Consider the following 22,444-nt stretch of genomic DNA (forward strand, 5'->3'; position numbering starts at 1 on the left):
AATCCCCAGCTCTAATGGATCCCTAATTAAATCAGTTAGCCATTTGGAATAAAATGTTTATTCTTCGTCGAGTTGAACAAATGTGCAGTTTAGTTCTTACAGCTAGTGTAAAATATAATTCAAATGTGCATAAAGTAGCTAAGCCCAAACAGTGGGTTATTTAGCTTAGTAGTCAGTGATCCATTTTTTAAACCTATGCCGATGTGTATGGCATTCTAGCCTCCCCATGCCACTGTGTTTATTGTGACTAAATTTGGGCATGGAATATATCCATGACCATGCTAGAGAAAATAACATCTTGAAGGATCATTCAAAGGCACGAGTGCTTATTTATATCTAGAGATACCAAAACGAATTACAGGTCAAAGCTGGATTCAGTCCACATTATGTTTACTCACCATTTCATCGTGTATTAAGCATGTTGCTGTAGATTGGGGCTACCCCAGAAGTCTGTAATAAATTGATTTTCCTCTCTTTAGAATATGAAAGAATCAGTGTACCTCAGTAGACTACTGCTACACACAGCCACACACACAGATTTGGCTTATAAGAGGTTAAACTAACTTCCTACCATAGCAGTTACTACATTTTAATAAATACACATTCAACTATTCCATGAGCTGTGTTAGTTGGCCAACCCATGTCATCACAGTTGAAGCTAAGGCCTAGAGAGCACAATGCGCTAGTTATTTCAACTGGTTTTCCTTAATGTAAATCTGCTTTCCTTTTATATTTCCAAACCCCACAATATGTCTTAGATAAACTCATCAGTTCTTGCAGTTTATTTGTAATATGAAGTGTAGGAGCTGCATTTTAGGCATACAGCCAAAGGGGGAGGTGTCTCCCTCCACCTTATGGCATTCAAATAGCATACTTACTAGCACAGAATACACACTATCTGTATAACTATTAAAAATAAAAATTGCTAAGACTTATTTTTGCTGAGGCCACAAGAGCAATAGAAAAGCTCTCTGAACTCCCCAGTAGAAATATACCTAGCAACTACTTCATCTACATGCAGAAGGATAAAAAAAACGTTTGATGCTTTTTCCAATGCTCGTCTCGGCTGAAAATAGCCCAAGGGTGAGTAATATCTGCTTGATCTGCAACAGTCCCAGCCTACTATAATTGAATGAATGATCACATTTGTTAGGTGCACAGTACCTAGAAATTAGGCCTCTCCTAGCTGCACGGCACTAACACAGGCTTACCCTCAGTAAGGAAGTGCGGTTACTTCAGACCTCTCACAAAAAGAAGGTAAAACATAGCCTTACTGAGTACTTCATCCTTGCAACACGGTTTACCCCACTCAGGTTACTTCTCACAGTATGTGAGGTGTGGTCATTGCATAACAACCGTGACTACTTTGATTCACCGATGGCACTCTTAGAATGGAATTACTCCTGGCATTGGGGTAGTAACTACCTGCCCACTCAGTACAGTGAGACTGTACACTCATGAAGGACAGCTTTTATTTCCACTATCTGACAAACAATATGAATGAAGTAGGAGTCCCGGGTCCTGGTGAGAGTATATTTTGTTATGCGTTAGGTAAAGTTCCTCTTTTGAACATTGATCGTCACATTGAAGAGACTGCCTGTGCAAATTGAAGAGACTGCCTGCGCTTATGTAACAATAAATAATTTAATTGTGTAAAATTACAAATTATTGAAATACATGTGACTTGTATGTTTATCAAAGAATATTGATTTTACCCAAATATTTAAAATATATCTTATCGATTGAATTGTACTTTAAGATTGTGAATGCGGAGTCAACAATTTAGGATAACTCCTCACTATAATGGTTGCTGTCTGAAATAAGAAATTTACAAATGGGTTGTTGAAAAGGGTATGCACTTTGGCCTGCTAACATGAATGTTCGTGGTCATTTTACAGCTGTTTTAGTCTGCTTAATTTTCATTTTTTTTTTTATTGTAGAGTTTTATTCAGGTGTATACATAAGATGATTTAATGCATGTATTGTTTTTAAGCTGTACGTGAAGTTGAAACACACATACATTTTTTGTACTTTTTTTGCAATAATTTAATATAAGGCTAGTGTGTAGAAAGTCATGGGGTGCTATGAAGATGGCTGTAAAGTGGAGAGTCTGTAGACCCGCATATTGCAGTAGGGTGTGCTGAGTGAAGGAAGGACCCAGACAGAGAATAGAACAGAGGTGTCATTCCCTGGTATGTTAAGGAGGACATAAGCAAGTGCGTGTTTAAAAGGCTTCCAGAGATCTCAGTGCAGAGTAGCATTTTACTCAGTGGTGAGGTAATGCATAATCCGGAGTTCATACTTGGGCCCTGATTTAGAGTTTTTCAAAGATGGTACTCAATACCCTGTCTGCTAAACTGATTGTCCTCTAGCTCTATTTAGAGTTGAGCATTAAGTCTGTTCCTGTCTGGGTGGACCCCCACAGGCTTTGCTGGCAGAAACCTTACACCGGCGGTCTGACAGATTTGAGACTTGTTGTAAGTGCACCAGAATGTCCTCCCTAGTTAGAGCATATGCACACTTTTTTCTCTTCAGATCGCAGGTGGTCCGGAAATGGAAAAAAGAAATAAGACAGTCCACACCATGGGAGAAAGCTCCCAGGACGTCAAGGTCATTTTTTTTTACAAAATGAGTTTATTTTTCTGAAACAAAAAGATTGCTGAGTGGCATAAAACACTGCAGCTTCACAGCAAACTTTGAATGCCCTTGGAGGAGCTGCTGTGGTGGCAGCTCATCTAAAGGCTTAGAGATCTCTACTAGGCAGGCATAGATGCTTAATTACGGCAAGTGCTAGTCCGCCTTGCCTGCGAAGGTTATTTCCTCTGCTCCACCAGCGATTGTGAGCCACTTACTAAAGCCGAAATGAGGGTCTAAGGCCCTGATTTAGAGGTTGGCAGACAAACCGATCTTCTGCATTATCCATTTAGAGCCAGGCAGACAGTCATGTTTTTGCCGATGATGCCCCCATTGGCTCTACGCACAGAATCCTTACACCAGCAGCCCAATAGACTTGGGGCAGTCAGTATAATTGCAGCAGACGATCCCCCCTATTTAGAGCAGACATTGTGATGCACTTTTTTCTGTTTGCGATTGCCTGGAAAAGCTACCCACTTTGCACAACCGCTAGATAGACTTTGAAAGCCTTTAGAGGAGCTGCTTTGGTGTTGGCTCCTCAAAAGGTATAGAGATCTCTGCCAGGCAAGCTGATATATGTAAACAATGTGGGCGTTAGTTCACCTGGGCAGTGAAGATCATTACTTCCACTCCCCTGGTGAACTACGGGCCATCCCCCAGCACCTAAATGAGGGCCAACTATTTATTTCACCATTGTCGAAGCTGCAGGGTGAGGACCTCTTAAAAAGAAAGGGCAATTGTTTGTTCTAATCTTGAATTAACAGTCTGTCAATGTTTCTGATTTGTGAATACATGTTTGTTTCCATATGTAGCTTTTGCAATAACCACAGTGGCTCCTGAAGTCCCCACCAATGACCCTGCACTTCTCCTTTCATCACCCCGCTTACTGTCAGCCAATGAGACCGTTAGGGGAGTGTTGCTGTGGTGGAAGCCTCCCCTCCACACCTCTGTCCCCATCACTGGTTACGCCCTGGAGTTTCGCCAGGACAGTGGGGGTTGGGAGCTGCTGGACGACACTGTGGCTGAAACTGAGACCAAGCTCTTCGTCCCCGGCCTTATTAAGGTGAGAAAACTGTATGTCACACAATATCTAGGTATGGCTTGATGGTGGGTTGTCAGTGTTTGCAGGCCTTCCTGTATCACCGTTTGATCAGGCCAGCATTCACAAGGGGTGTCCATAGTATCACTAGCAGCAAGGCCGGATCATCAAGCAGCTATGGAGTGAATTGTTTTGTAAAAGCAAGCCGATTAATAAATCTGCTCGTTCAAACGTTATCAGAAGATAAATACTGACATCCCTTAGGTAGTCTTGCTTCTGATCTGCTCAGTGTGTGGCACTTCCATTCTGCTAGCTACATTAGGAGTTTTGAGTTCAATCCATGGGCTCAGCAAGTCCCGTTACTGGACCCACTGAAATTATATTTCACTCCGAGATTTTGACTGCTTAAAGCAGCTGATAGCTACAGTTAAAATTACGGGGAAGAGTGGTCAATTACTGGCATAATCGCACCCAAAACTATCAATGCCCACAGTAATTTGTCATTTCTCAGGGGAATCTTTACCTGTAATCCACTGTAACTCAGCTCCCTCCCTTCCCAAAAATTCACCTTGTCCTCTCCGCACCCTGGTATTGGGAGACAGAGGAGCAGCCTTAATAGAGAGAAGTCAAGGGACCTCCTAATAGGGTACTAAAAGCTCTTTATTAAGTGTTGGAGACACATTCCTATTTTTATTCCCTTAAGATTTGTATTTTGTGTTATGCTTAGAAACTATCTTAAAATGAATCTGTTAATTAGTTTCTGCACCGCCTGTAGGTGTCATTACTGATTTCCACATATGGGAATACTGCCATTCTGTCAGGTGCTGCCATGGTGTATGGCACCTACCAACTAATCTCTCTGATTGTAATATGTGCATGCACACATTGGCTCCAAATATTCCTTCAAGTTCAGACCTCTATTACTACATCAACTGGCACTTCATTTGGTTTATTTTGTTGTCTTGTTGATGACCCATTAGCACTTAATTTCTTTAGGCTTTATGGTAGTTCCTGCACCCACTGCTTTCTCATTCCTTCAGTTGAGTCTTTCACTGTTTTCATCATCCACTGGAACTAGCATCGTTTCTTGTGTTGCTGGTTCTTGTGTACAATGGCACCACATTTCCTACTCACTTCGTGTTCTCTTTAGGTTCTGTCACTGGTTCCTGCACTCATGTACGCCAATGTTTACCTTCAAGTTCTACCTCTAATTACTACCCCCATTGGCTCCTATATTGTTCCAGACCCTAATGGCATCATTATCACACCTGGCTGGGTCCATGGTTACTGTAACCACTAGTTCCTCTACTTCGACATGGGTCAACTTTCATTTAAACTTTGTCTGGTTTTTTTCTCTCGCAAACCCAGCATTAGATCTTTTACAGATTCACATGCTTGAAATATTCCCCTTCATCGGTCTGGGAATCGAGAGTCACAGTTTGATGAAAGGGGCTACTTCAGGCATATAAATCTATGACAAATATCCATACCAGAGAACTAGAGTTACAGGTAAGTGACCATCACTCTCTTACGGTATTTCAGTGGATCTGATCTAATTCTAGTATTCCACACTTGAACAAGACTCATCTGGTTCTCTGTTTTGATTCATGTTCTGCTGGTACCTTAGAAGAGGTTGCCTTTCAGGAGTGGCTGACGCTCTGATTGAACAGTTAGGATTGCTTTGAATTAGGAATTCTACAGCGTTTTTCTAAAAAAATAGGGGGAAAAAGAAATTGTTGCATGTGACTAATGTTTGTTATCTAGAGCTAGCAAAAGACATCCACTTGCATATGCATAGTTAAGAGAGGGATGTTGTGTGCAGTGTTATTCTGATTATTATTTTGTTTGTGTAATTTGTTTCTAAAAATAAATGTGTCTGCAACTAGCATCCACATGTTACTGTCTAAGTGAAAATCTCAGTTGATCCTGTAATTCATGGCTTTCTAGCAGGAGTGAAATCTGTGCTCTAGCTTTTCATTCTCTTTAGGGGATTCAATATGAATAATCAAACCTCAACAATAGCCCTGTTTAAATAATCAACTGAAAATCACATCAAATTTGCAATAAAAATATTTTGTTACAGGCCACACTAAGCCACTCTGGCCAAATGGATACTTTGCCAAATAAAAAACACAGAACAAAAGTAAATTTTTTAGAAACCCAATAACATGCTGCAAAAAAAAGTAAACAGGTCATAATAATTATAGAGGTTGCTTTGATTAAACTTCAGTTTTGTTACAGAAACTGTCCAAAATTGGCTGAGGGAGTGTGTTATGTGCTTTTACTAGGTGGATCTGGTCTACTCAACTAACCCCGAGCCTAGGACATTCACCTACTGTGTCTTTTTCCCCTCAAATCCCTGCTGTGCTCAGCTTGCGGTCGTCCCTGCTGCAGAAAATAGTCCTGCTTCTGAAAACTTATTGCTGGGTTAATCTGACGAGATGTCTGTTTATGGAACCCATATGGTATTCCATTGAGATTTATAAGAACCTGCAATGATTTCAAAGTTAGGCTGCCATATTGTTTCTGAACCTGCAGAGACATGATCACATAAAACCAATCAGTGGCGGCCAGGATTACGTTCAAGACACTTTGTACTGTTCTCTAGTCCTGTTGCAACTAAGATAATGCTTAGCTACAAATACTGGCTGTTCATTAAATCCCCTCCAGGAACCTTTGCTCAGCATCCTCTCAACTGATTGCTCGATATTCATTCAGATGACAGAGAAATGGTGGGCCGTCACTAGACATTCCCTTGGTGTTTTTTGTCTTTTAATATATTTTTACACTATTAGGTTACCATAAAGAGACACTCGGCACTGTACGAAAGACATAAATACAAACAAATATTCCAGTATAAACAGTAATCTTTTCACTTTATTACTGCATTGTCTTCCCATCTCCTAGGATTCGGTCTATGAATTTCGTCTAGTGGCCTTGGCTGGAGATTACATCAGTGACCCAAGTAACACTGTAAACATCTCTACAACTGGTGAGAATATTTTTCTATAAGGGTGGTTTGAGAGGGAGAAAGGAGGTAATGAGGTGTGGGGCTGGTAAACTAATGAAGGAAAGAGGGAAGAAAGAAAGTGTTGGGACCTACAATGAATTGGAAGATCGATGGTAAAAGGCAAACATGGTAAGGCAACCAAGAGGCAGCACTGTGAGGCAAAGTATAATGGTTCAATGTGACGAATGTTTGTCATTTGTGGTTAATACAAATCTCTAAATGTAATCTTTTGGTGCAGTAAAGAAAACAAGTCTATTGGGACTTGGACCATTGGAGCATTTGAAGAATTTCTGGCATGCATTACTGGATCATAACATGCACCTTCTGGTCCTTTGAAATAATGTCTGAGTGAATTTAGTAAGCAAGAAGTGTTCTTGGCAGAAACTGAATAGGAACTTGACCTGGGCTTGTACCTTTTTGGTTCTCTTCGCCTTTATCCTCTTTTGAAAATAATGCTTCTTTCTGTTCTTCTTTGCTGTCTTCTTCTTGTGAAACCTCCTTATCTCTGATCACTACTGTTTTTTGCAGCAAACGCTTTGGGAGCTACAATAAAATGTGTAATGGTGACACCAACATGGATTAGATTGATAATGTTGCAGGGCTTGTCGAAACAGTATGTTTTGAAAAAGTGGTCTTCACTGTTGCAGACTTTCACCCCATTGTCAACAGTAGATTAGCTGTCTTAGATGATAGGTATTATTTCTAAGTTGGTAAGTGTGCTCCGTAGATGATGATGGGTTCTCTGTCATTGTGGCTGCTAAAACTTCCTTTATCTTCGCCTTTGTGAAAATCTCCTCTTTAGCAGGGGCAGAGTCTGCTTCAATGACAAGTCATCTTTCTATGGCGGTACTTTATTTGCTGTTGACGACTTGCCTGTTAACAACATCTTCACCTAGTGCGCTGTCGGTAATCACTCCAGTCTCTTACATATGAGACCATAATGACTGTCAATGGGTGGTCTTGTCAAGGATGGCTTGCACTGCAAAGAGCGTCCTACTTCCTTGTTTGTCGTCTGAAATAACAAAACAATCCCTCTCAATTTTTGACAGGAATTTTAGCCATGAGCGATTAATCTACCTTTCTGTCCATTGTTATGGTATATTTTTGGGATCTTGCTGCCTCTTTGCTTGCAAGAGCCAACTGCAACTCACTTTTTGTCCATTAGTTGGCAAAGCATAAAAACCGAGTCTTAATGGCATATTTAGTGGTTCGCTCCTTATGGTTTTTTTTAGGGACCACCTTTGCTGCTAGAAAATTAATTTCTCCAGCATTGTATCTTTTATAGATTCATATGCTTGAATCTTCCCCGTCTTCATGGTGGGAGTCCCATGGTAACAGTAAAATAGCAGTACAAAGCTAAAAGTACAGTCTCACTTGAGAATCAACATTATTTAGTAACCAGTTAACATCATTAAGGAACATCCAAACTCCAGCCAATCACATTGCAGTCCCCTGAGCATCCATCCCCTGCAGAGCCACCATACCTCAGATTTCTTACTGCACGTCGTGCTTTAGGAAGTCTCCCTGAGCTCTGCTCAGTTACAGTGTTTCTACTTTGAACTCTTCAACTTTCAACTGGCAGTTCTCTTTCCCTAACCTTCTCTTCAGCTCAGGTGCTGCTAGAAAGTGAGTTTTCTGCATATTTTCTACAGAATGTAAGAGTTTAAAAAAGGGCAGTCAGACCCTGCAAGACTTCTGGAAAGTCTAGGCTGTTCTCAGAGGATCCTCATATGGGGTGCTTATATTGCCTTTATCCAGAGCACAAGCCTAAAGACTGTAAGCACTGCTGGGCTTTTTCTTCAAAAACCCTCAAAGACCGTGAGGGAAGACTTTTCATTTGGCTTCAGAAGAAAAGATCTATGAGGGATTCTGACTCAGAGAGTGAAAAGATGCCTCGTTCCTCCTCAAAGAAAAGGAAGGAAGAAGATCCTTCTTCTGGTCAGAGAGACCAGAAAAAACAAATATCTATGAAAAAGGAGTCTTCAGAGGAAAAAAGAGGTAAAACAGAGCAACCTGGCTCTTCTCAGATCCAAAAAAGATCTGGATCTGCTCCTCCTTCTGCTCCACTTACTTCCTCAAAGAAAATCCGCCCGTCGCATGGTCACACCCTAGAATTTCTTCAACAACCTGCAGATTACCCCCCAAGAAAGACTGCTCACCGCCATCTGGCGCTTCTCAAAAGGAAAATAAAACTCCTCGACAAGGAGGCAATCGAAATAGTGCAGCGCAGTCAGCGCAACTTGGGATTCTACTCCCACTTTTTTCTCATAAAGAAAAGAACTGGAAAATGGAGGCAGGTCATGGGCCTCAGTTTGTTGAACAAGTTCATCAAAAGCCAACAGTTGTGGATGCTGTTGCTCCAGGAGATTCTCCTGGATTCAGCGGATTACATAACCTCTCTGGATCTTCTGGATGCGTACTTTCACATTCCTATTCATCCACAGCACCACCATTATCTCAGGTTCCAAGTGGCAGGGTGTCACTACCTGTTCAAGGTACTGCCCTTCGGGCTAAAGTCTGCGCCCAGTGTATTCACCAAATGCTTAGCGCCAGTAGCAGCTTTTCTCCGGTGTTCCAGTCACCAGGTCTTTCCCTACCTGGACGATTGGATAATCAAGGCTCCGACTTTTCATGGTGCAAAAAAGTCCACGAGCGCCTGTCTTCGCCTTTATCGCTCTATTGGTCTCAATCTCAACCAAGAGAAGGCTTTGTTCCTTCCTTCCAGGTCTCTGGAGTTTCTGTGAGCGATATTAGACACCGACCTCTCCAAGGCCTTTACCACAGAAGAAATAATTTCTCTGCTTCTAAAGATGGCTCAATCTCTTGCTTAAAATAAGTTCGTTTCTGTGAGGATTTACAAATCGATGTTGGGGATGATGTCATCTTGCATTCTGCTGATTCCTCACTGTCGGTTGCGGATGAGGCCTCGCCAGGAGAAGCTTTTCGCCTAATTGGTGCAAGCCTGAGGCTCCTTCTAGGACGTCATTTTACTCACACCTCAGATGATCAGGGAGGTTTTCTGGTGGAAAGTCAAAAGCAATCTCTCACAAGGCCTATCCTTCCGTACTCAAGAGCCTCTGATGGTCATGATAACAGATACCTCCATGGAGGGATGGGGTGCTCACCTCCAGGAGCTTCAGGTTCAAGGGAAGTGGTCGGATCAGGAATCTCTTTACCACATCAAACTGTTGGAGCTGAAGGCCGTATTTCTAGGGCTTCGATCCTTCCTTCCAAGGATAAAAGGTTCTTCAATCCTTGTTGACACGGACAACACAACCACAATGTTTTACCTACAGAAACAAGGAGGGACGAGATTGCCAGCTCTCTCAACTCTGGCGCAACGAATTTGGAATTGGTTGATTCACCACAATATTTCATTACAAGTCCAACACGTTCCATGGGTGCTCAACAAATGGGCTGATTCGCTCAGCAAAGATTCCAAGCAGTGTCACAAATGGGAATTGGACGCTGTTCAACTCAAAATAATTTTTCAGTGTTTGGGATCGCCAACCCTGGATCTATTTGCTACATTTCTCAACAAAAAATGCGAGTTCTACGCCAGCAGATTCCCTCAACCAGGTTCCCTAGGGAACGCCTTCCATTTCTCCTGGAAAGGGACATTTGCCTACGCGTTCCCTCGGTTCCCACTGATACCCAAGGTCCTACAAAAAATGAATCGAGAACCTTGCCGCATCATTCTCACTGCCCCGGTGTGGGCAAAGCAGTACTGGTTCACAGAGCAGTTTCGCCTATCAGAAGTCTCTCCAGTTCGTCTTCATCCCTCAGAACGTCTGCTTTCTATGGCCCAAGGCCAGGTGATTCATCCGTAAATTCAATCTCTTCACGTGTCGGCCTGGCTCCTCACCACACTGAGTTTGAGGACATAGATATTCCTGAGGAGTGCCGTTCCATTCCTAACAAGACCTGTGTTCCCTCTAAGGTCAAATGTTACTCAGCCAAATGGAGAAGATTCTGCTCCTGGTGTGCAAATCACTTATGCCATCCACTCGCTCCATCTCCGGAGGAGGTTTTGCCATAGCTCTTGTCGCTAGCAGGTAAAAGTCCATTTGGCCGCGATTTCAAGGTATAGGAGACGTTCGAACCAATCGTCCCTATTGTCCTCCAGGTTGGTGAAGGAATTCATGAAAGGCCTTTTCAGAGCCTAACCGCCGGTTTGACCTGTTTCGGTGCTCTGGCAATTGAACAATGTGTTGTTTCTTCTCATGAAAGCGCCATTCAAGCCGATTCACAAATGCAACATAAAATGTCTATCTTGGAAGGTGGTTTTTCTTTTAGCTATCACTTCGGCTAGACGTATTAGTGAAATTCAAGACCTCACAGCTACGCACTAATCCCTCATTCATACCCAAAGTACCTACCATGTTCCATCTCAATGAACCTGTGGTCCTGCCTTCATTCTTTCCTGCTCCATCGACACCAGGAGAGAGAGCTCTGCATTCCTTGGACATCAAACGATGTTTAAAGTTTTACCTTCAAAGGACTAAATCTTTCCACACATCTACGGAATTGCTCATCGCCTTCTCTGCCCCTAGGAAGGGGATGGTATTTTGTCACATGGTGGGATGGTTTACCTGTCTTCTCCACTTCCGATTGTGATTATGTAAACTTGTAAACTTGTAAACTTGGGGATTTATAGAGCGCAATTGTTGCCCGAAGGCGTCCAAGCGCTAGGATAACCGCGACCTACAGGGAGCAGGGAAGGGACGAAAAAAAAGACAACAAAAGTTTAGCAGGAAGATGTGAACAGGTGGGTCTTCAGTTGCTTGCGAAACATAGTGAGATTCTGGGTGGCTCTAAGATGAAGCGGTAGAGCATTCCAAGCCTTCGCTGCATTGTACATGAATGTCCTTCCGCCGGTTCTAGATCTTTTTATTCTTGGAACTGCTGCTAAGAAAGTCTGGCTGGAGCGGAGACTGCGATTTGGGATGTAATGGGTGATCAGATCACGGGTAATGATGGGTCCCATATCCCAGAAGGCTTGGTGGGCTATACATAGTGCCTTGAACAGAACTCTCTGCCGGACCGGTAGCCAATGGAGGCTAGTCAGTCCGGTCCTCACTGAGTGCCTGTGCGGGATTTTAAGTAGAAGGCGAGCTGCGCTGTTCTGTACAGTTTGCAGCCTCCGAAGAGTGTATTCTGGTGCACCCAAATAAAGTGCGTTGTTAAAATCAAGACGTGAATGGATGAGCCCTTGAATGGCAGCCTGTTTGGCTTCCAGGGGGAGGAGGGGGAAGATTTTATTTAGCACTCGCAGAATGCCAAAACATGTGGCTGACAGTTTTGTGGCTTGGACATTGAAGGACAGTGAGCTGTCTAGCCATACCCCAAGACTTTTGATGGTACTTTTTGGGGTTGGAGGCGGTCCTAGGCATGGGGGCCATAGGGAAGGGGAAAGTGCCGGCTCTGAGGGTCCTAGGAGCATCAGCTCAGTTTTTTCTCCGTTCAGTTTCAGGGATGATGACGACATCCAGCTCCTCACTTCCTCCAGGCATTCTCTGAGCCCGCCTGGCGCAGTTCGATTCAAGCAAGTGAATCTATAAAAGATACAATGCAGGAGAAAAAACAAGTTACTTATCTGTACACTGTGGTTCTCCAGTATTGATATCATTTAAAGATTCACATGCGGCTCTCCATCCTCCCCTTACAGGTGCACTCTTCCATACCTCTTTTATTTGTCTAACTACACTCGTGCTCGAAATCGGAGGTATGGTGGCTCTGCACAAGATGGATACTCAGGGGTCTGTGATGTGATTGGCTGGAGTTTGGATGTTCCTTAATGATGTTAACTGGTTACTAAATACTGTTGATTCTCAAGGGATACTGTACTTTTAGCTTTGTACTGATTTTTTACTGTTACCGTGGGACTCCCACCATGACGACAGGGAAGATTCAAGCATGTGAATCTGTAAAAGATATCAATACTGGAGAACCACAGTGTACAAGTAAGTAACTTGTTTTTTTTCTACTCTTCTCTGTTTGTGGGCAACATGTGTGAAAAGTGTAAGGGTTAGACTTCTGTCAAGCTCTTCCAAGGCCTTGTTTTGGAATGGTGACTCAAATGTCATATTTTCTGGGTGAAGCTATACATAAGGTATACTTGCCCTTCACACACATCTGTTGATTGCCCCACGCAGCACACGTTTTTAAAAGTGACTGCTTATTCTTACTGTGACTGCTTATTCTTACTGTCGTCCTGAGCCATAGGTGAGTTGGTAGTGAATACAAAGTGTATAGAGGATAATGCGAACGCATGCTAACTCTAAAGCAAAATTATGATTTTTAATTGAAGAAATCATCGAATGCAGAGCTGAGTTCTAAAAATGATCAATGGAAAAATCTAACTGTTGAAGTCTCCGGTTAGGCAGAGGGTCTTTATTGTTCCTCCTCACTGACTGATGTTTGGAAGACACAGTGAGGAAAAATGCTAATGTAAGCTGTATGTTCTTCTGATGGTAATCAACACAGTAGAACACTAATCAAACTAATGTAACACGAGTTCTCACCCTAACAACGGGAAATAAATTAAAGCATGTGAATCTATGAAAGCTACTGACATTGGAGAACTTTAGTTACAGGTGAGTAACTTATTTTTTGTGGCACAGCAAAGAGGTAGCATTATGCTATTGTGAGCTGATCATTCTGAGGCTCAAGGTTCTTGGGCATGTGATGACGCAATCGATACATTTTGCCCAACAAATGACTATGTAGTAGCTTTCTCTGTAAAGGTATGAGGATGTGCCAACTGTTCATTTTGTTATATGCATTTATATTTGACCTACTTTTCCAGTAGTGTTTCTCTTTTCTTTTAAATGCCAGGCATTTATTATCCCTATTACGAGTTTATTCTGCCTTCATACACTGGAAGCTCCTTTGTGAGAGACTGTAGGCCTACTCACACAATTTCACCACCCTTTGTCCTGCGTATTACTGCAAATTGGCTCCAGGTTAATTTCTTTATTTGTTGTCACATATTTTGTGTTACTAAGGTGTCCTCTCTCCTGCTCCATAGCTACTTCCTCAGTTTGCCCATTGTCTTCCTTCTGCTGTTTGTTGATTCTCTTTTTTTGGGTTTAGTTTTCCACACAGCACAAGGTGTCTTGTTGCAAAAGATCTATTTTGAGCTTACCAAAAATTTACAGTGGTCTGAAACCCCACTCATTGTTTACTATTGGTTGTCTCTATCTTTTGTCTCATTTGGTTGCTTCTTATTCAAAGGATTGCATTGGCACTTGTGTCCTTCCACAGCTCACGATTAGGGAACAACTTTTTTCTTTTTGAGTAAGCACTCTATGAGAGTGCATGTGTTTTCCATTTGCCTCCATCGTGTGCGTCTGTCCCCTAATGCGCTTCATGTTGCTCTCTGTCATCTGTGGGCTTCTCTACCTCCATGTTCCATGTTGCTTTCTCATGCCTGTGTGCTTCTCTTATGCATGTTCCGTGTTGCTCTCACCTGTGTTCTTCCTTCATCCCTATGTTGTTCTCTCCCTTGTGCGTGTCTCTCCAGACCCTCCTTGCTCCTCCCTCGTATGCTTTTTTCTTCCTTCCCTCTTGCTACCCTGACTCTCTCCTCTGTTGCGTGCCCCATCTTTGTAATAATGTTGCCTCTTTTCACTTTCCAAATAAATCTGCTTTGTACTGCTGCACTATCAATTTTTTTTATTTACAGAGTCGCAACGGATTGGTAAATTTTAAAAAATGGGGCCGTGTCATGCACACAGATCATGACGAATGTGCGCAGATGATGCAACTGACAGTGGCTGAGTCATTGCACCTTTTTAGGTCTCGCAGACCTAGCGCTGGTGCGCGCATGCCCTCCTTGCTCTGTGAGGGCTATGTGTCATCATTACAATTTCGGAAGGGGACTTGAAGCCCCGCCCCTTCTTCCCTTCTTCCCTTTGGCTTGCGTCATAGCTTAGGCTAAACGCTGGCTTTCTATTGTGAAGTAGGCTTTTTAGTCCCTCCTTGTTACCACCCTGTCCACTTTTGGCCCCGCCCAACCGGACTGGATCTTTTACTTGCGGCGGTAGACAGTGTCTTTTAATTATTGGGTAAGCACTTTTTTTTTTAACATTCGTGTAGTTGCTGTTTAACATTGCGGTAGCTTCATTACTATGGCGTCCACTTTACAGGTAGCTAGCACATCCCTTTTAAGTACGCGGCGCCGCGCTTTGTTTCAGTGCGGCACCCGCTTTCAAGTAACAAAAACACGTTCTATTTAAAAACGCCTGGTGGCGGACCTTAGATAAAGAAAATACTTTTTGCGCACTTAACTTTGCACACTTGGTCCGCATGCGCAGCTCAAACACCTCCATTTTTTAATCACCCAGAACTTTAACTCTTCTCCCCGTGTGGTGCCCTCCCTCTCGACACCAAAAGCTACACTCCTCTCACCCCGCTTCCGGGTTAAGGAGACTGAACCTTCGTCATGGGCTGCCCGGGCTCAGCCTCTCCCGGATCACCTCTAGAGCCGCAGGGGCACGGTGATCAGCCACTCAGCCGACCTCAGTACTGCCCGGCCACCTCCTCTCCTCCCCTGCAACAGCTGATCTACTGTTTTGCGGACCGCAGGAGAATCCGAGTGAACTCCTGATTGTGGACACGAACAGCCACAATCAAACTGCCACGATCGACTGCCTTGCAGAAAAGAGTAAGTGTATTGAGGAATTCTGCCCTTTTGTTTTCTACAGGGCCAGCTTTAGAACTGGTGGCGCCCAGTGCGACAATCATTTTTGGCGCCCCCGCACCCTATGATCGCCTGCCCGGATTCTCTCACTACCACCGGGCAAAAGTGCCCCTCATCTCTCCAGACATAAGTTATTTGCTAAACACAGTGCCCCCCCTGAGGTCAGCGCCCCCCTCCCAGGTCAGCGCCCAGTGCGACCGCACCTGTCGCACTGCCCTAAAGCCGGCCCTGGTTTTCTAAAAATGTTCTTTGCATAGCGAGCGCTGCATATTGCTCTGATGTTATTCCCCATTCACACTCACAACAGTAAGATTTATAATGGAAAAAAGTCTGAAATCAAGCCGTTAAATATGCGGACGGTTACTGTTAGGGCAGGGGTCTTTTAATATACCCATGCCTCAACAGCCTAGCTGGCTCCTCAGTCAGCCCGACTACTCACAGACTGAGGCTTGCTATGTTGGTCAGTGCTGCCTGCAGCGGCTGTCGAGTCCGCTGACCTCTGTTGACTCTGTATGATTATTCGGCAACTGAGAAAAGATTCATGTTCAGGGGCCTCTCACATCCTGTTTGCCTACGGACTCAGTCTCAGGCCAATAAGATTAACAAATATACTGGAATCATAAAATCACAATAAAACTAAAGCGTGCCTTCCGAGGCGTATTTCGCATATATGTAAGCAAGTTAGTGAATAAAACTGTGCAATTGGTTAGTACGATTTACACGCACAAAGAAAAACAATTGCTGCGATTTCAGTGTGGTTAAACACAGAGCCCGATTAGAACAGAGATAAATCAAAACTTTTGCTAGGTACATCAATCGAGCTGAAATCAAAGCCACAAATCAAGTGGGAAGGATGCAGAATTCAGATTTCAAATTTTTAGCTTTAAGAGTGTATTCTTTCCACTTGCTATTGTAAAAAAAAAAAATGTCTAGAGAACAGTTACGCTATACGTTATTTCATGATAAAGGGAAAGCGTCCTAAATCTTCAGGCATCCCTGACGAGAACATTATATTGCAGAGTAGGTAAATTTCTTTGGACCCCACCCAGGTTGGAAATGAGTGATGTGCACACCTTTACCATTAAGCCAACTTAGCAAAGCACGTACTTTAAAAAGAATTTATCATGACAGTGATGTTCACACTGAATCTTAAATCAAAAGGCTGATTATATTGCACAAATGAGTGTATTGTATTGCACAGCATTACTTTGACCTTGGCTCTTATTGTAAAAGGAGAACAATTCTTGTGTTGCCTTGTAGTGTATCCAGAGCAACTAGTTCTTCACATATTAAGAACTTGTATGCATAGTAGTGCAGATCTTTACATGAGTTTAGTTGGGTCTATTTATATGCATTTCTGTAAATGAAATATTAATTAATAATCCCACGTGCGACAGAGAGCGACCGTATTCCATCCTCACCACAGTGGTACCTATAACATCTGACTGCAGTGTACTGGTGGTACATGTAATATCTTAAAGTGCAGTGCATTAGTGCTGAGTATGGCATTATGTTACAAAACATTGTTTTTAAAATGCTTAGCTGATACAGTGAACTTCCTCGCCAGCGGCACTACGTGGCTTTCTAATAATGAGCATACTATGCAAACGCCTACAAAAAAAGACACACAACACAGTTCTTTCATTTATTAAGTTGGGGAAGGCATATCCTTACAAACTGCATTAATGTTTAGCAGTTTACCTCATGTATTATGTAATCCTACAACTAGTATTTATAGGCCTTTCTGTACTATGGAAAACACCCCTTAACAACACTCCACATTATTACGCTTCACTACATACCACTCCACAACACAAAATACCATTCCACATAATTAGACCCCAAAACACAAAATCTCACTCCACATAATTCCAATACACTCAATACCACATAATTACTATCCATATAGTTCCATAACACACCATGTCACATAATTCCAAAACACAAATCCACGCCACACCACAAAATTCCACTCCACACAATTACACAACTAACTAATCTAATCCAACACACATAATTCCACAACACACCATATACATACACCCCATAACACATAAGTACAAAACATTGCCATTTACAATGCCAATAGCTATAAGAAATACAGCACCTACTGCATAAGTACAAAACATTGTCATTTACAATGCCAATGGTTCCAACTCCAACAAATGCAAGACCTATTGCATTTCCAATGCTTGTTCACTCTTGTTAATGGCGTACAGCTTGGGACTTTTTGCTGGTGCTGTGCAGCATGAACAAAAGTCATTCGCAGTGCATTGGCAGGACTCAAAGGTGCAACTTCCTGGATTTGCCAGTGCTTCTTCACATAAAAACCTGCGTCCCTGTTTGCTGTCAGCACTGCTGTTCTTGCAACATTTTGTTAGCCTTTCCACCCCATCACTACGAGGGCCGGACTGGGAACCGAAACCAGCCCTGGCAAACTGCTTGGTTGGCCCTCCTGAGGGGGAGGAGGGGGTGCGGTCAAGCTATTTGCTAGGGCCGGTTTGGGCCGATTTTGTTACAGGTGGCTGATATTGCCAGCCCCCGGTAACAAAAACGGCCCCCAGGGGCCTAAAACTGGCCCCCAACCTGGTGGCCCACTGGGGAAACACCCGGTGCCCCCTACGGCCAGTCCAGCCCTGATCACTACCCTCTAAGCCAGGGGTCTTCAAACTGTGGGGCGCGACCCCCAGGGGGGCCGTGGAGTGATGCAAAGGGGGTCGCGCCTTCCCAGTCACACTTCTGCCCAGGCCCAAGGGCTTCAGCCCCCCCCCCCCCCCACACTTCCCCCGTCCTGTGTCTCAGCCCGGGCTGCTGCAGTGAAACTTGAGCTGCTGGGGGCTCAGCTGGGCAGTGTCTGGATTCCTATCTCCGGCACCGTGTTTTTTCACAGGTCTTTAAAGACCATTTGCATTTTAACATGCCTTTGTAAACTGGTTACAGAGGCTTAGGTTTTTTTGCTGGTTCCAGTACCCCCTGGGTCCCCACTGTGCCTATTCCTTACATTTGGATTTTACATTCACTGCCGTAGTGCGAGAATGCATTTCATGGAAAGGAATACAAAGTTGGCTTCCTGGGGGCGCTGTGTGTGAAAGTTTATTATGCTTTTGAAGCACCTGCTGCAGCGTTTCTTTCCCCGGCAATTACCAGGCCTCACATAAATGTCAAGATAACTTGTGTGATTAATTATCTTCCTGGAGAGAGATCAGAATTTTGTATAGTTGAGGTTTTGACTTAGGTGAAGTTAGTGCAGAGGGTTAATATGCCTGCTGCAAAGAACGTGTACCAAGTAGATTACAGAGTGGGTATGATGTAAACAGATCAGCAGGTTACTGCTTTCAAAAGAGACATCCTTTTGTTACTTGCAATTTATAACTTAAAGTCCTGATATAGAATAGTGAGCTATTAACTTTCATCCTAGAACAGCATGCACACTACAAAGAATACATTATTGGACCATTGATTAATGTTGCAAAAAGGGTTAATTTGGCTAGAAATCAATTCTTATTATTAAAGGAAACTCCCAACTATGCTGTTTCTTTTTCGACTCTGAGTTTGTGCTTCTCCACACCAAGCACTCTTGAACTATACTGCCTACCAGTATGGATGACATGTGACTCCTATACTTTTAGTCCTTTGGCTTATGTAACATTTCCTATACACTGATTTACACACTTATGATTGATTGTCTCTGTGTAATGTGTGTGTGATGCAAAGTGCTCGGCCACCCTACATTGGTATGAGTGGCACTATATAACTAATTCAATGCATCTGAGAGTGTGGGGTTATGGAGACTTGGTCACTGTTAAAGAGTGCTAGTGAGAGAATCCGTGGTGGGGGTGGTCATTGGGGGGGCACCAACAAACATTGTCGCACAGGGCACCACCAGCACTAAAGCCGGCCCTGGGAAGTATGCACAGATAAGCGCTGAAAATACCGCTTTAGGTGACTGCCTTTTTTTGTACCGACTGGGCCATCAAAATAATCTGCTGGTAACCCTAACCATAGGACTGGAAGTTTGTTGCAGGATCAGCACATTATTTATTTCCTTCACCCTCGATCCCAGATTAATGCCGCAATAGTTTAACTTAGATCTAAAAGTCTACGCCCCCGTCAATAACATGCTGAGTTACTTCATGGGTCTGGGAATGCACCCTGCATTCAGACAACTCATTCCTCATTCTCGCCCTTTATTGTCACGCTCACCTTGCACTCACAGTGATCAATATGCACTTGTCCTGCTCACACTATACCTCAACCTGCAGTCACACGAGTACACTACTCATCCTGCACTCATGTGACACTTCACTCACCTGTCCCCCTCACTACTCAATATGCAACTCACTCAAACAAGCCCATCAGTAATCATACATTCATTCATCCCATTCTGAACTTGCATCCGCACCCAAAATGAGAGAGGACAGCAAGGGAGTGAGAGAATTTGATTGAAGAGGTCAGGGATGAGGAGAAATGTGAATTGCCGAAGAGAAGTGTGGACACGCAAGAAGTGAGTGTGATCCAAAGGTGAGGGCTTCTGTTAGAACAAAGGGGAGATGTGAAAGAGGAATGGGGGGACTGGAGAGGTGTAAGATACAAATAGACAAAAATTTGAATGAAGAGACGAGGTGAATGAGAAGTGCTGAGGGGCACGGGAGGTGACAGGGCCAGAGAGGCCATGAGATAAATGTGAGAGACTGTTAGAGATGAGGGCAGTGAAAGGACAGAATGGCAAGAGGTGATAAAAGGTGAAGTGAGAGGTTGAATGGGGAGAGTTCAGAAGTTGTAAAAAGGGGTGAAAGAAAATGACCTGCAAAGTGAGAGAGGGATCCGGCGTTAGGAGAGGAGAGAGGGATGGAAGGGAGGGGGTGAGAGGAAAGCTGCATGGGTAAACGGCTTAACTCTACACAAAACCGCCAGGGTTTTAAGGGACCCCTGCTTCTTCCGGTCAGGGCCAGGTGAGCTTCTAATGTGGCAGCACGTATTGCTGCAGAGTGGAAGGCCCTTCACAAAGGTTGACTTGAAATCTTTCTGATGATAATTGCTGTATTTTGGTTATAAATGGGTACTGATTGGGTGAAATCTTTCCTCAGCGTTACTGTGTGTAACAAATATCAAAATAATGACGCAATGCTATCCCAAAATACGCGGCATCACATAACCTCATTTACATTTTCATCCCACGCAATTTAGTCAACAGGTTTAGACATTTTTGTCAGGAGGGGGTCCTTACGCCTCAAAATGTTGACAGGGGGGTCTCGGCATCCAAAAGTTTGAAGACCTCTGCTCTAAGCCATGTAGGGAATTTTATGAACTAGTACAGCAGCGTGAAGTTTATTTTCACATACATATATATTTACAATCTGGTTTTGGACAAATGAAGCAACATTAATTCCAAAATAAAGTATTCATGCAATCATATGCACCCGCAAAAAGCTAGGACGCTGGCTGGAAGTGCAGTCGGTGTAACTGAGGTGTAAAGTACTCATTTCTGAGGATGTCTCATTACAAAAACTTACTTTATTCTTGCACTAAGAGTATCATTAAAGACTTAAGAATTCAGTGTATTTCTGTTACATTCCCGACACCTCAAGCAACTTCACTGGCTCCCCATACACAAACACATTCAGTTCAAACTCCTCATACAAGCCCTACACCACAAAAGCCGTGCTTACCTCAACAGCAGCGTACACTTCCACCAACCTTCCAGGCACATCTGCTCAGCCAGACTGTCACTTGTACCCCGCATACACAAAAACAGAGTGGACACTGCACCTTCTTGTACATCTGCCCCAAAGCTCCCACATCACATCAGAGCCTCCTCATCACTTCTTGAGTTCTTCAAGAAGTTGAAGATCTGGCTCTTCAAATAAGCCCTGGGGATACAGCCACCTACCCACCTGCTAAGCGCCTGGATACCCTGACGGATGAAAAGGGCCCTCTTCAAATAGACATAACATAACCTTCTGGTGAATAATTTGCCACACTAATTGTGAGTTTCTCATTCTTCTTCATACATTGGTGTATTGTACTATATCTTAACTGCATTAAACTATGTGGTGTCTCCAGATACCATGAAACTGAAACAGACCAGCGTATTCAGTTTTTCCCTCAGTGAATTTGTACAACTGTATTCATAAACAACTTTGCATTTCTGCGTCAAAAGTACAAAAAAAGCTACAAACACTTATTTTCAGTGGTAGACGCATCATGAAAAGTGTAACTGCACAATATTAAAATTAAGGCCCAGATGTAGAAAGATACTGATCGCAAAAACTGGTTGCAATTAGCGATTAATGTCTCATTTTGTGAACCAACCTGTGTGCTAATAAGTCAGATTGCAAAATATTGAATCGCAGGAGTCATCGAACGACCTGCCTAATTATTATTCACTAGGCAGGTCGCGATATGCACCCTCCATGTGATTGACTACAATAACAGGGATGGTGATCTACAAGGGACGGCAGACCACCTTCACTGTCATTGCATTTCAAAATTGAAAGCTTTTTTTTTTTTTTAAAGCAGCCCCATTTCCTTAGATTAAACAAGGCTGATTTTTGGGAAAAACAAAACCGTTTTCAATTTTGAAACATTTCAGTGAGAGTTAGCAGAGGTTCCTTGGACCTGTGCTTATTCCCCCAAAGTTGCCTCCCTAATTCCTAAAGTGCTTATTCCCCAAAAGTTCCCTCCCTGATTCCCAAAGAAGAAGGAGTCCATAGGGTATCCCCTTGCAAATCAGTCCACCACAACTTGGAGTCAGTAACATAACAGTGGTTTGCGACTGAAATTACAGTTGCAAACTATTGATACGCATGATATAGATCCACAATTTGGAAAAAATGCCCAAAACACGCCTCTTCCAAACTGCAAATCTGTAACCATTTCTAAAACCATTCGAAAATACTGTTTTGAATTGTAAAATGGGTTTATTAAATAGGAAAACTTGATTTAGCAGTTGCAGAGCCTGAAATGTTCTTGTTCTCAGGGCTGCAAATGCTTTGTATCTCACTTGATAAAACTGGCACTTGGTTAATCTGGCCGACTGCAAAAAAATTTAAGGTTT

General features: G+C 43.1%; 1 protein-coding gene across 3 annotated transcripts in view; it reads left to right on the forward strand.

Moving 5' to 3' along the window:
• IGSF9 (immunoglobulin superfamily member 9) overlaps positions 1–22,444 on the forward strand; it is an 808,805-nt gene that overhangs the window by 655,985 nt on the left and 130,376 nt on the right. For all 3 annotated transcript variants that reach the window (XM_085639861.1, XM_085639863.1, XM_085639862.1), the window contains 2 exons: positions 3,447–3,697; positions 6,581–6,665. In XM_085639861.1, the coding sequence (XP_085495987.1) occupies positions 3,447–3,697; positions 6,581–6,665 (336 nt within the window). The remainder of the gene's footprint in view (positions 1–3,446; positions 3,698–6,580; positions 6,666–22,444) is intronic.

The sequence above is a fragment of the Triturus cristatus genome, chromosome 12 (genome assembly GCF_964204655.1).
Source record: "Triturus cristatus chromosome 12, aTriCri1.1, whole genome shotgun sequence".
Classification (NCBI taxonomy): Eukaryota; Metazoa; Chordata; class Amphibia; order Caudata; family Salamandridae; genus Triturus; species Triturus cristatus.